This window comes from Notothenia rossii, assembly GCF_949606895.1.
Source record: "Notothenia rossii genome assembly, chromosome: 12".
NCBI lineage: Eukaryota > Metazoa > Chordata > Actinopteri > Perciformes > Nototheniidae > Notothenia > Notothenia rossii.
Genome location: NC_136911.1, coordinates 7,915,140 through 7,928,011, shown reverse-complemented (window position 1 = coordinate 7,928,011; position 12,872 = coordinate 7,915,140). Strand labels below are relative to the sequence as shown.

At 39.1% G+C, this 12,872-nt stretch overlaps 2 protein-coding genes across 2 annotated transcripts; both read left to right on the top strand.

Annotated features, from left to right (window-relative positions):
• The first annotated feature begins 429 nt into the window (after positions 1–429).
• Positions 430–4,276, top strand: LOC307026373 (cytochrome P450 2F2-like). The gene is made up of 11 exons (XM_079661716.1): positions 430–703; positions 791–950; positions 1,358–1,510; positions 1,618–1,778; positions 2,285–2,353; positions 2,455–2,559; positions 2,634–2,772; positions 2,864–2,949; positions 3,038–3,139; positions 3,249–3,390; positions 3,465–4,276. The coding sequence occupies exons 1-11, from the start codon at positions 542–544 to the stop codon at positions 3,650–3,652; spliced, it is 1,467 nt and encodes a 488-aa protein (XP_079517842.1). The 5' UTR covers positions 430–541; the 3' UTR covers positions 3,653–4,276.
• Positions 4,277–6,509: 2,233 nt separating this feature from the next.
• Positions 6,510–10,357, top strand: LOC307025933 (cytochrome P450 2F2-like). Its single transcript, XM_079660939.1, has 11 exons — positions 6,510–6,783; positions 6,871–7,030; positions 7,439–7,591; positions 7,699–7,859; positions 8,366–8,434; positions 8,536–8,640; positions 8,715–8,853; positions 8,945–9,030; positions 9,119–9,220; positions 9,330–9,471; positions 9,546–10,357. Exons 1-11 carry the CDS (start codon positions 6,622–6,624, stop codon positions 9,731–9,733), a joined length of 1,467 nt encoding a protein of 488 aa, XP_079517065.1. The 5' UTR covers positions 6,510–6,621; the 3' UTR covers positions 9,734–10,357.
• Positions 10,358–12,872: the final 2,515 nt, after the last annotated feature.

Genomic DNA, 12,872 nt, shown 5'->3' with positions numbered 1-12,872 from the left:
TCCCTTTGCTGCCCTGGTCTTAGCATTTTCAATATTAAACTCCAATCTTTGACTTATCTTAACAAAGTCATTGTGTCCCTAAACCATCATTTATTAATATACAGTTCTTTATTAGCACCAGCAAGTCTTATTGGAGATATTCTGGCACGTGGGGCAGCAATTTGAATTTTTTCTTAAATGAACATACAGTTTGCAGGCCTCTTTCAGTGGTCAGTCCTTTGCAATCATAATACAATTCTTTTTTTCAGGTCCATGTAAAATGTAAAGCAGAGAAATCTGTCATACCTGTTTTTGTTGCTGTGTCACAGGCTGTTAAATATGCAGGCTGAAATTAACAGAGATTAACAGACCTTCATCTGGGAGGGTTTAGGGCGTCAATATAAAATCTAGAACTTGCTCTGTCTTGTCTTTGTTTGCGTCTTACCTGAGTAGTCTGTTGTTGTCGTTTTATATTTGAACATCCAGAAGAAGCAGGGCTTGAAATTCGGGCAAAAGCCACCCACCCATACAGCCTACTTTTTACTACTTATTCCATTCCACTATGTTTGCTTATTTCATCCTATCATGGATCTGTGTTTTCGTCTTTATTCTCTGTCTCAAATTTCGGAGACCCAAGAATTTTCCTCCAGGTCCTACTCCATTACCCATACTGGGGAACCTTTTGAACCTCAGCGTGGACAACCCCATGAGAGACTTGGAGAGGGTAAGATGAACAAGTAGTAGTCACTTTTTATGGGTGTGAATTAAAAGCATTCATTTTTTTAGAGCTTTCAACTGTGCTTTACCCTAGCTGAGGAAGTCCTATGGAAACGTCTACAGTCTCTTCATCGGACCCAAACCCATTGTAGTCATCAATGGGGTGCAGGCCCTGAAGGAGGCTATGTTGACCAAAGGTGTTGACTTTGCTGGACGGCCCCAAGACATTTTGGCCACTCACCTCACTGAGAACGGTAAGACGGATATGAAGTGTCACAACAGTTACTGTGTCAATGTATCAGTGGTGCTCGAGTTGATGGCCTGAACTAGCTTGAACTCCCCCCCCCATTTGTTAATCATAGAAAGTTGGACCTGCGGCATATTACCATTCACAGGTGTTCGCCTATCAGATTTAAAAACGATAATAATACAGTGTATCTTTGATCTACAAAGAGTCCAAATATGATGAGCACTAACGCTGATACGGCTTTGTAACTGGACAGTCTGTCTGCTGCCTTTAATTTGAATTATTATAATGTACATACTTGCATTTAGCAACTTGTGATTGTCATTTGTGGCTGCTGTTTTGCAAAAATAAAAATGACCTTTTTAAGATTCTGATCTTAAAAACACCATGTGCCCATATCCACGCCTGTTATAGGACTAGTTCTGGCGGACTACGGTCCTAGCTGGAAGGAGCAGCGTCACTTTGCTGTGATGACGTTGTGGAATTTTGGCCTTGGGACAGAGTCGATGGAGCAAAGGATTCTACGAGAGCTGCTTTTCACAATGGAAACACTGGAAAAGAGCATTGGTATGCCATCTATGGCACTTAGACCTCTCATTCTTTATTAGAACACTATTCATCTTTGCTACTGATGAACTGACCTTGCTGAGTTGTCATTGTTGCATCCATCACAGGTTCAACGATGAATCCTCAATTTTTGTTTTCTAATCTGGCCTCCAACATCATCAGCCTCATTGTGTTTGGTAAACGTTATAGCTGTGAAGACCAATTCTTCAAAGAGGTTGTTCGGTGCTTCACAGAAAACTCCAAGTTAAGTAATGGACCTTGGGCTATGGTGAGTGGCACCATGTTTGTAATGGAACAGTTTTAGCTCAGAGAAACCTTGCAGTAGTAGTAATAGTACCATTTAAATGTACTGGGCCTTATATACAGTTTTTTGTAATGCATGAAGGTCTGATACTATGCTTTTTCAGTGTTGGAAATAAGTTAGAAAACAAAAATAAGTTGAAGTGAATGACTTTCTGAGGTTTTCAAATGAAACGTAACGAGATACATTCTGCTTGGTACCACAGTCAATGGTAGTCATGCTAAGTTTTGAGCTAATGTTGTCTAATCTTACATTGTATAGACTTGCTAGTGACGTAGCGTCCACCAGTGTGTGAACCCCCTATATTTCTCCTGATAAAATGTTGATTAGGAATGGACAAGCCTGCGTTTGCCGACTATTTCTGCGGCGTTAGCAGCATTTATACAAACTACAATAACAAAATGTTTAGTCTAAAGTTGTACCTTTTCGTTGTGCAGCAGCAGAAGTTCACAAAGAGCTTATTTTTCTTACAGCTCTATGACTCCACACCCATTATTCGAAACCTGCCGTTGCCGTTCATGAAAGGATTTAAGAACATGGAGGTGTGTCTATACTTCTAAATGTTCCCTTTATTATTTCCATAGTTTGTTGTGCAACATTGTCTTTTTTGGATGTCTTTCAAGTCTCCTTTCTCCTTTCTCAGACTCTTAAGAAGCTTATAGCTGGTGTGATCACTGAGCACAGAGAGACTATCGTCCCCGGGAAACCGCGAGACATCCTGGACTGCTATCTGGATGAACTGGAAAAGGTGTGTGTCATGCAAATCAAGTATATTTATTTGAGAAATAAAGAAAGTTAACATCTAACAATTACTCTTCGCAGAGTGACAGTGATGACTCCTCTTTCAGTGAGGACAAACTGGTCATGTTGATTCTTGATCTCATGTTTGCTGGGAGTGACACCTCAGCCAACACCTTGCTCTCAGGCTTCCTCTATCTCAGCACTTTACCGCAGCTACAAGGTATGAACAATTAGTGTACTGCCAATTATGTCCTCTTTTCTTTCATTTTACTAAATGTTTTGCTTCTCCTCTATGGCTCTGCCTCTCTTAGAGCAATGTCAGCAGGAGATAGACAGAGTGTTGGGAAATAAGGATCACGCAAGTTACGATGACAGACACAACATGCCTTTCACACTGGTACATAATTATCAGACAGACCTTTGCATAGTGTTGTTTGATATTTCATATGAAGACACAGGTCTGAGTAACATGTATTCTACTCCAGGCTGTGATCCATGAAGTGCAAAGGACAGCCAACACGGTCCCTTTCAGTGTTCACCACCTTACAACAAAAGACACAAAGCTCATGGGATATTCCTTACCAAAGGTACTCTTTGGATCATTTTAAAGTTTCCTAGCGTTTGGATTGCTGATACTAACTGCTCCTTTTGTATCATCATATCATATTATATAAAGCAAGTTATGTTTCTACTCAGGGTACTGTGGTTATCCCGAACATGAAGTCAGTCCTGAACGAGGAAGGACAGTGGAAATCTCCTCATGAATTCAACCCTGAAAACTTCCTAAATGACGAGGGAGAGTTTGTCCAGCCAGAGGCCTTCATGCCTTTCTGTGCAGGTAAGAATACCCACCTGTCATCCTCTGCTGTTTAAAAAAAAAGAAAAGAACATGACTGATTTAAAATGTCCCAGGTCCTCGCATGTGTCCTGGAGAGCGTCTGGCTCAGATGAAATTCTTCTTCATCATCGTGACCCTGCTGAGGAAGTTCAAGTTCATCTGGCCTGAAGATGCAGGAGAGCCAGACTACACCCCCGTGATGGGAGTCACTCTGTCTCCTCACCCATACCGCATAAAGGTCCAACTCAGGACCACACAGTAAATTATTTTTGTTCACACAGCAGGAGACACTATAAAGAGTTATCTGGAACAACTCAAGAAGTACTCGAAAATCACGTTTTTCTTAAAGATTCACGCCTTCATAGGAATGACATGTATTATGGTTTAGTCAATTATAGTGTCCAATCAGAGCTGGAGAGAGAATACAACATCGACTTAATGGCACCCTCAAGTGGACAGAATTAGGTATTGGGTTTAATAGTTTTATTTCTGAGTGAGAACAGTAAGGCTGTAAATAGTTATAAAGTTTGTAATGGTAACCCGCTTTGGAATGTGTGCAATATGGGATATGTACTGTAAATGGAATACATATTTAATATCTTGGTATTATTTAAATATTGTCAAAATGGTTGAATGCATAGTTGAGGCCTTTGACCTTGGAGGCTCATATTACAAATAAATATAAATGGTGTGTCTTTTAAAACAATACAACAAGTGACTCTAGCACACTTTTGAAAATTACATTTTAATCTACGTGAATAATGAACATTTGTAGTACTTGTGAAAAAAGATGTGACCTATTGAAATGGCCGGTAACTAACTACTGATCATTCATATTGTCAAGCGAAAATTATTTTAAATAAAAAGTGTTGAAACTAATAAATAATGTCTGGATTTTAATTCCCTTGACACACATTGAACATTGTCACAGTTTGGTCATCACCCTTTTTTTGTACTATACAGCTCGTTCTCTGATAATTCTGCTACTATTTATCTATCTATTAACAGAAAAGTGACATCACACCCATTTTTGTGAAATGCTGCTTTATATTTTATCCAACACTTGAAATCATATGGGGGCAGTGGGTAATATGGCTAATAAATTGGTTTCCATTAATATTGTGTACAACAATATTCCCTAAAATCCTCATATACAGGATACTGCTACGATATATTGTATTCAGCTAATCCAAATAATAGCCTGTAGTAAGGCTCAAACACATGTTATTATCAGATAACTAACACTATCTGAGTGCTACCTGCATTATTGTTGGTAAGTGAGCACATGTCATTACTATGACAAACGAAATAACTAATTATAGCTGCTCAAATATAAGCCGTCCCTATCCTGAGCCTTGCCCACCACCTATACCTCTGGCATTGTGATGACACATCTGTACATGTGAATATTTGTTCATAAATATTTTGGTCATGAAACTTTTCTTCAATAAATCATGTAGAAAAAAAGAGAAATTCCTTAAATACCTGTTTTTTTTTTTATAAACAGTTATTCACGTTGCCATTACTGACAAGAAGAAATGCAATGTCACTATTTGTTCTATAAAGCGGAATCTTTTTTTGTGGAATTCAAGGGCCTGTGTTTTCTTCTTAATTCTCTGTCTCAAATATCAGAGACCCAATAATTTCCCTCGAGGACAACTCCATTAACAAAGAGAAAAGGCTGTAACAGCATGTGGTGTGTGGTGCAATCACGTAGCGCTGGTTAAGAAACGTGTTTTTGACTCATAAGCTGCATCTATACTGTCAGTTAGTACCTCAAGCTTAACAAAGACTTCTGAAGTTCTGTCACGTGCTGTGTGTGTAGGGATGTAGCTAGCAGGATGTATTGCAGGATTTATATTGTTGCATAGAATGTTTGTTTCTAGCATAGAAACTAAGTGTGTTTCTGCATTACCATCGTTTAAGCTCACAGCGCCAGTATTTAGGACATCCAGACAGTTTGCACTTTTTGTAATTAACGTTGTGTGTACAACGCTGAACCATTAGTAACCAGCATTTAAAATATGTAACAGTATAGCTTATTAGCCCGGCATTCCTGAATTTTGTCTTTCTTCATCCCAGTAATCTATTACATATTACTGTTATTTGTTACATGGAACTTCATTAGCACCTGTGGCTCCTGTGCTTCATTGTTGGTGCATACAATTGCTGTTTTAAACAAAATAACGTCTTCTGTGCTGTTTAATATTACCCCATGGCATTGAAATAACATTTTTTGTACACCTTCTGTGTGTATAGGGGTGTAGCTAGTAGGATGTATAAGCAGGATGCATATTTGTGCATAGACTGTTTGTTTCTTTGCATATAACTAAGTGTGTCTCTGCATTACCTTCCTTTAAGCACACAGCAACAGTATTTAGGACATCCACATACTAGTTTGCATTTTTTGTAATTAATGTTGTGTATACATTTCATTTGTTCATGTAAATTCATGTAATGTGTTGTGTTTGCATAAGCTGTTACATATTAGTCTTAATATTATTGTTTGTTACGTCAGAATTGATTGGCACCTGCCACCTTCAGGGGGATGGGTTATTTCGTTTATTTCTTCAATAAACTAAATACTGTCTTCTGGGGTGTATAAAACAAGTATGATGGTTGCCAAAATCTGTTTTCAAAATGCACACAAACAGGTTAAGGCACCTCTGCAGACATTTGTATAAACAAACTCCCTTTGCTGCCCTGGTCTTAGCATTTTCAATATTAAACTCCAATCTTTGACTTATCTTAACAAAGTCATTGTGTCCCTAAACCATCATTTATTAATATACAGTTCTTTATTAGCACCAGCAAGTCTTATTGGAGATATTCTGGCACGTGGGGCAGCAATTTGAATTTTTTCTTAAATGAACATACAGTTTGCAGGCCTCTTTCAGTGGTCAGTCCTTTGCAATCATAATACAATTCTTTTTTTCAGGTCCATGTAAAATGTAAAGCAGAGAAATCTGTCATACCTGTTTTTGTTGCTGTGTCACAGGCTGTTAAATATGCAGGCTGAAATTAACAGAGATTAACAGACCTTCATCTGGGAGGGTTTAGGGCGTCAATATAAAATCCAGAACTTGCTCTGTCTTGTCTTTGTTTGCGTCTTACCTGAGTAGTCTGTTGTTGTCGTTTTATATTTGAACATCCAGAAGAAGCAGGGCTTGAAATTCGGGCAAAAGCCACCCACCCATACAGCCTACTTTTTACTACTTATTCCATTCCACTATGTTTGCTTATTTCATCCTATCATGGATCTGTGTTTTCGTCTTTATTCTCTGTCTCAAATTTCGGAGACCCAAGAATTTTCCTCCAGGTCCTACTCCATTACCCATACTGGGGAACCTTTTGAACCTCAGCGTGGACAACCCCATGAGAGACTTGGAGAGGGTAAGATGAACAAGTAGTAGTCACTTTTTATGGGTGTGAATTAAAAGCATTCATTTTTTTAGAGCTTTCAACTGTGCTTTACCCTAGCTGAGGAAGTCCTATGGAAACGTCTACAGTCTCTTCATCGGACCCAAACCCATTGTAGTCATCAATGGGGTGCAGGCCCTGAAGGAGGCTATGTTGACCAAAGGTGTTGACTTTGCTGGACGGCCCCAAGACATTTTGGTCACTCACCTCACTGAGAACGGTAAGACGGATATGAAGTGTCAAAACAGTTACTGTGTCAATGTATCAGTGGTGCTCGAGTTGATGGCCTGAACTAGCTTGAACTCCCCCCCCCCATTTGTTAATCATAGAAAGTTGGACCTGCGGCATATTACCATTCCCAGGTGTTCGCCTATCAGATTTAAATACGATAATAATACAGTGTATCTTTGATCTACAAAGAGTCCAAATATGATGAGCACTAACGCTGATACGGCTTTGTAACTGGACAGTCTGTCTGCTGCCTTTAATTTGAATTATTATAATGTACATACTTGCATTTAGCAACTTGTGATTGTCATTTGTGGCTGCTGTTTTGCAAAAATAAAAATGACCTTTTTAAGATTCTGATCTTAAAAACACCATGTGCCCATATCCACGCCTGTTATAGGACTAGTTCTGGCGGACTACGGTCCTAGCTGGAAGGAGCAGCGTCACTTTGCTGTGATGACGTTGTGGAATTTTGGCCTTGGGACAGAGTCGATGGAGCAAAGGATTCTACGAGAGCTGCATTTCACAATGGAAACACTGGAAAAGAGCATTGGTATGCCATCTATGGCACTTAGACCTCTCATTCTTTATTAGAACACTATTCATCTTTGCTACTGATGAACTGACCTTGCTGAGTTGTCATTGTTGCATCCATCACAGGTTCAACGATGAATCCTCAATTTTTGTTTTCTAATCTGGCCTCCAACATCATCAGCCTCATTGTGTTTGGTAAACGTTATAGCTGTGAAGACCAATTCTTCAAAGAGGTTGTTCGGTGCTTCACAGAAAACTCCAAGTTAAGTAATGGACCTTGGGCTATGGTGAGTGGCACCATGTTTGTAATGGAACAGTTTTAGCTCAGAGAAACCTTGCAGTAGTAGTAATAGTACCATTTAAATGTACTGGGCCTTATATACAGTTTTTTGTAATGCATGAAGGTCTGATACTATGCTTTTTCAGTGTTGGAAATAAGTTAGAAAACAAAAATAAGTTGAAGTGAATGACTTTCTGAGGTTTTCAAATGAAACGTAACCAGATACATTCTGCTTGGTACCACAGTCAATGGTAGTCATGCTAAGTTTTGAGCTAATGTTGTCTAATCTTACATTGTATAGACTTGCTAGTGACGTAGCGTCCACCAGTGTGTGAACCCCCTTTATTTCTCCTGATAAAATGTTGATTAGGAATGGACAAGCCTGCGTTTGCCGACTATTTCTGCGGTGTTAGCAGCATTTATACAAACTACAATAACAAAATGTTTAGTCTAAAGTTTTACCTTTTCGTTGTGCAGCAGCAGAAGTTCACAAAGAGCTTATTTTTCTTACAGCTCTATGACTCCACACCCATTATTCGAAACCTGCCGTTGCCGTTCATGAAAGGATTTAAGAACATGGAGGTGTGTCTATACTTCTAAATGTTCCCTTTATTATTTCCATAGTTTGTTGTGCAACATTGTCTTTTTTGGGTGTCTTTCAAGTCTCCTTTCTCCTTTCTCAGACTCTTAAGAAGCTTATAGCTGGTGTGATCACTGAGCACAGAGAGACTATCGTCCCCGGGAAACCGCGAGACATCCTGGACTGCTATCTGGATGAACTGGAAAAGGTGTGTGTCATGCAAATCAAGTATATTTATTTGAGAAATAAAGAAAGTTAACATCTAACAATTACTCTTTGCAGAGTGACAGTGATGACTCCTCTTTCAGTGAGGACAAACTGGTCATGTTGATTCTTGATCTCATGTTTGCTGGGACTGACACCTCAGCCAACACCTTGCTCTCAGGCTTCCTCTATCTCAGCACTTTACCGCAGCTACAAGGTATGAACAATTAGTGTACTGCCAATTATGTCCTCTTTTCTTTCATTTTACTAGATGTTTTGCTTCTCCTCTATGGCTCTGCCTCTCTTAGAGCAATGTCAGCAGGAGATAGACAGAGTGTTGGGAAATAAGGATCACGCAAGTTACGATGACAGACACAACATGCCTTTCACACTGGTACATAATTATCAGACAGACCTTTGCATAGTGTTGTTTGATATTTCATATGAAGACACAGGTCTGAGTAACATGTATTCTACTCCAGGCTGTGATCCATGAAGTGCAAAGGACAGCCAACACGGTCCCTTTCAGTGTTCACCACCTTACAACAAAAGACACAAAGCTCATGGGATATTCCTTACCAAAGGTACTCTTTGGATCATTTTAAAGTTTCCTAGCGTTTGGATTGCTGATACTAACTGCTCCTTTTGTATCATCATATCATATTATATAAAGCAAGTTATGTTTCTACTCAGGGTACTGTGGTTATCCCGAACATGAAGTCAGTCCTGAACGAGGAAGGACAGTGGAAATCTCCTCATGAATTCAACCCTGAAAACTTCCTAAATGACGAGGGAGAGTTTGTCCAGCCAGAGGCCTTCATGCCTTTCTGTGCAGGTAAGAATACCCACCTGTCATCCTCTGCTGTTTAAAAAAAAAGAAAAGAACATGACCGATTTAAAATGTCCCAGGTCCTCGCATGTGTCCTGGAGAGCGTCTGGCTCAGATGAATTTCTTCTTCATCATCGTGACCCTGCTGAGGAAGTTCAAGTTCATCTGGCCTGAAGATGCAGGAGAGCCAGACTACACCCCCGTGATGGGAGTCACTCTGTCTCCTCACCCATACCGCATAAAGGTCCAACTCAGGACCACACAGTAAATTATCTTTGTTCACACAGCAGGAGACACTATAAAGAGTTATCTGGAACAACTCAAGAAGTACTCGAAAATCACGTTTTTCTTAAAGATTCACGCCTTCATAGGAATGACATGTATTATGGTTTAGTCAATTATAGTGTCCAATCAGAGCTGGAGAGAGAATACAACATCGACTTAATGGCACCCTCAAGTGGACAGAATTAGGTATTGGGTTTAATAGTTTTATTTCTGAGTGAGAACAGTAAGGCTGTAAATAGTTATAAAGTTTGTAATGGTAACCCGCTTTGGAATGTGTGCAATATGGGGTATGTACTGTAAATGGAATACATATTTAATATCTTGGTATTATTTAAATATTGTCAAAATGGTTTAATGCATAGTTGAGGCCTTTGACCTTGGAGGCTCATATTACAAATAAATATAAATGGTGTGTCTTTTAAAACAATACAACAAGTGACTCTAGCACACTTTTGAAAATTACATTTTAATCTACGTGAATAATGAACATTTGTAGTACTTGTGAAAAAAGATGTGACCTATTGAAATGGCCGGTAACTAACTACTGATCATTCATATTGTCAAGCGAAAATTATTTTAAATAAAAAGTGTTGAAACTAATAAATAATGTCTGGATTTTAATTCCCTTGACACACATTGAACATTGTCACAGTTTGGTCATCACCCTTTTTTTGTACTATACAGCTCGTTCTCTGATAATTCTGCTACTATTTATCTATCTATTAACAGAAAAGTGACATCACACCCATTTTTATTGACAAATGTGGGCCTGTTTTTCTGGACTCAAGACCCCCCCCCCCGATATGACCGTGCCCAGAGTGAATCTGGCCGAACACTCAGCGCTTCAGATGAAAGAAGTTTTCCTTTTGTGACGATGTCAGTCAGTCAGAGAGAGACTGAGGGAACACAGTGTTCAGTCGCTGTGTGTGTGTGGGTGGAGGTGTGTGTGGGGGGGGATCCTCGGATTGGAAGAGGCAGCAGGGGTGCACTGTAAGGACTACTAAACCCCAGAGGCATTGTTACCGTGCCAACGGGGTTCCTGCCATTTATGCTGATATCTTTGTGAAGCCCAGTCATAGTGCACAAGTGAAGCATGTATTGGTTAAAAACTGCACGACTGACACATTTATTTTCCATTTTATTTTCCCAATCATCTTCATTAAACTCACCTTTTTAAATGTGCAAAGCAAACGGCAACAGCTTCGGTGAAGTCCAAGTCCCTTAGCAGCTATAACCATGAAGCCTGAGGGCCGAACCTCTTATTTTTCCAACATCTGCTGTCTCAAATGGCCAGCTGGGAATAATGTGCCTGAGCTGGAGGTCAGGAGCGCCATCATTAATCGAAATGGGTCACAGAAACCCCAGGTCGCTGTTCTGCTTTATGCTTGGAAGAATACATTCATGGAAACTGCTGGGTTTTAGTGCCATTGTTCATCTTCCACTGTCAAATGTTTTCCGGAAAATATAAAAGACCTGAAACTGGCATATTTACGAAATCTCATACAATCTCATATGGAGGTACAACGTTGCCGTACAAACTATATTGGGAGTCCAAAGGTACAGAAAAGCTGTAAAAGACGCATATCGATTTGGCACATTTTATTCTCAATATCATTATCAAGGCGTTTTTTAGATGTTTTAGGATGTACCATAAGGATCAATAGTATTGAAAAGAAAAGACTGCTGTAAATATTTGCTGTGAAACCAATATTCTTCCTGGCTCCACAACTGAAGATTTAACACTTGTATACTGTGCATGATTGGAGAAAAGAAAATAGATTATCAGCTGCCTTGACTACCATCTCCTGAATTTGTGTATGGATCGATTTATTTATTATCAGATGTGTTGCCATTGGTTACACCTCTGCAGCTAAGTGACACCACTTAACAATTTCTGTTAAAGGCTGTGGGGTAGCATCCGTGAACAAGCCCTGAGAAGATTAGATAATGGCATGTCCATTAACCACTTGCTAATAAAAGTAATGTCCTTTTTGACCTGGACAATTGCCAGTTATTACCAGACAATTCGGAGAGCCCTGCCCTGTCTGTGTGAAGGTTTACCTCATTACACTCTCAGACTTTCTCCTGTTCACAGCACTGTGTTTGGCTGGTGACCCCTGTGGAGGAAACAGGCTGTTGCATGTTAATTACAATGTGTGCATAACGGCCAAGCCGAGACATGCTGCTTTAGTGCCTGCACAGTTGTTTTGTGGAGGCATCGGTGGAAGATGGGTAAAAGCAATGTGTTGAGCAGTGAGGGTCAGTTTTAAAGTATCTCGTAAATGGTTATAAGAGTGGAGACTAAACTTTGATTTATGTCTCATCAAATCTCAGTTAAGTTTAATTGTAAGTGTATTTATTCAGTTTCATCAGAGATGACTGGGAAGTGTTGGGAAAATAGAGGAGCAAAATCACATTTTCCCAGAATGTAATCATTACAATATTGAAATATACAATTTGGGACACTATTCGTAACAATATTGCATTAGACATTTTGAGTGATACTCACCTGTGGAGGCCTTATAGTTATTTTTTCCTATGTGAATCAAATACAAATTAAGATATCATTTTTTCTATCTGGTTGTTTTTCCTGATTAATAGTTTTTTCTATAAATTGTGAAAAAAGCCCATCATAACTTCCAACAACTCCACTTGGCGTTTTTAACCCTTTAACTGCCGGACCAAGAAAAAAGCTATGTAAAAATTATGTTTTTGCATTTTCTTATCAAATGGGCCACAAATAAGCACAAACACATTTTTTTTTTTGACTGACCACACAGTTTCATCTTTATGAGCCTCTACCAAATGGTCGAGCTGGCCTTCTATGGTAAAAGTAATCATCATATACAGTACAGTATTTGTATGCATCAAACTCAAATAAAGCACAAACTCAAATACATTTGTTTCTTTTATGGAAAATGAGCAATATATACAACCAGATATATTCATAAAAGATAATAAATTATAATTGTTAAAAAAAAAAAATGGAAAAAGGTCATGTAAAGTGTTTTTCATGATAAAAAAAATACTTGCTCATCTTACTGTATATGCTGAATTGGCCTAACAGGAAACCACTGGCCTAACAGCACATGTCCATATCCTGTGTTGGCCTAACTTGCTCA

Excerpts from the sequence above, each read along its gene's own strand:
- LOC307026373 (XM_079661716.1), top strand. The coding sequence starts at position 542 with ATGTTTGCTTATTTCATCCTATCATGGATCTGTGTTTTCGTCTTTATT. Across the intron at positions 2,560-2,633 it reads ATCTGGATGAACTGGAAAAG|AGTGACAGTGATGACTCCTC; the intron begins GTGTGTGTCATG and ends TACTCTTCGCAG. Across the intron at positions 2,773-2,863 it reads CACTTTACCGCAGCTACAAG|AGCAATGTCAGCAGGAGATA; the intron begins GTATGAACAATT and ends TGCCTCTCTTAG.
- LOC307025933 (XM_079660939.1), top strand. The coding sequence starts at position 6,622 with ATGTTTGCTTATTTCATCCTATCATGGATCTGTGTTTTCGTCTTTATT. Across the intron at positions 9,221-9,329 it reads TGGGATATTCCTTACCAAAG|GGTACTGTGGTTATCCCGAA; the intron begins GTACTCTTTGGA and ends GTTTCTACTCAG. Across the intron at positions 9,472-9,545 it reads CTTCATGCCTTTCTGTGCAG|GTCCTCGCATGTGTCCTGGA; the intron begins GTAAGAATACCC and ends AAAATGTCCCAG.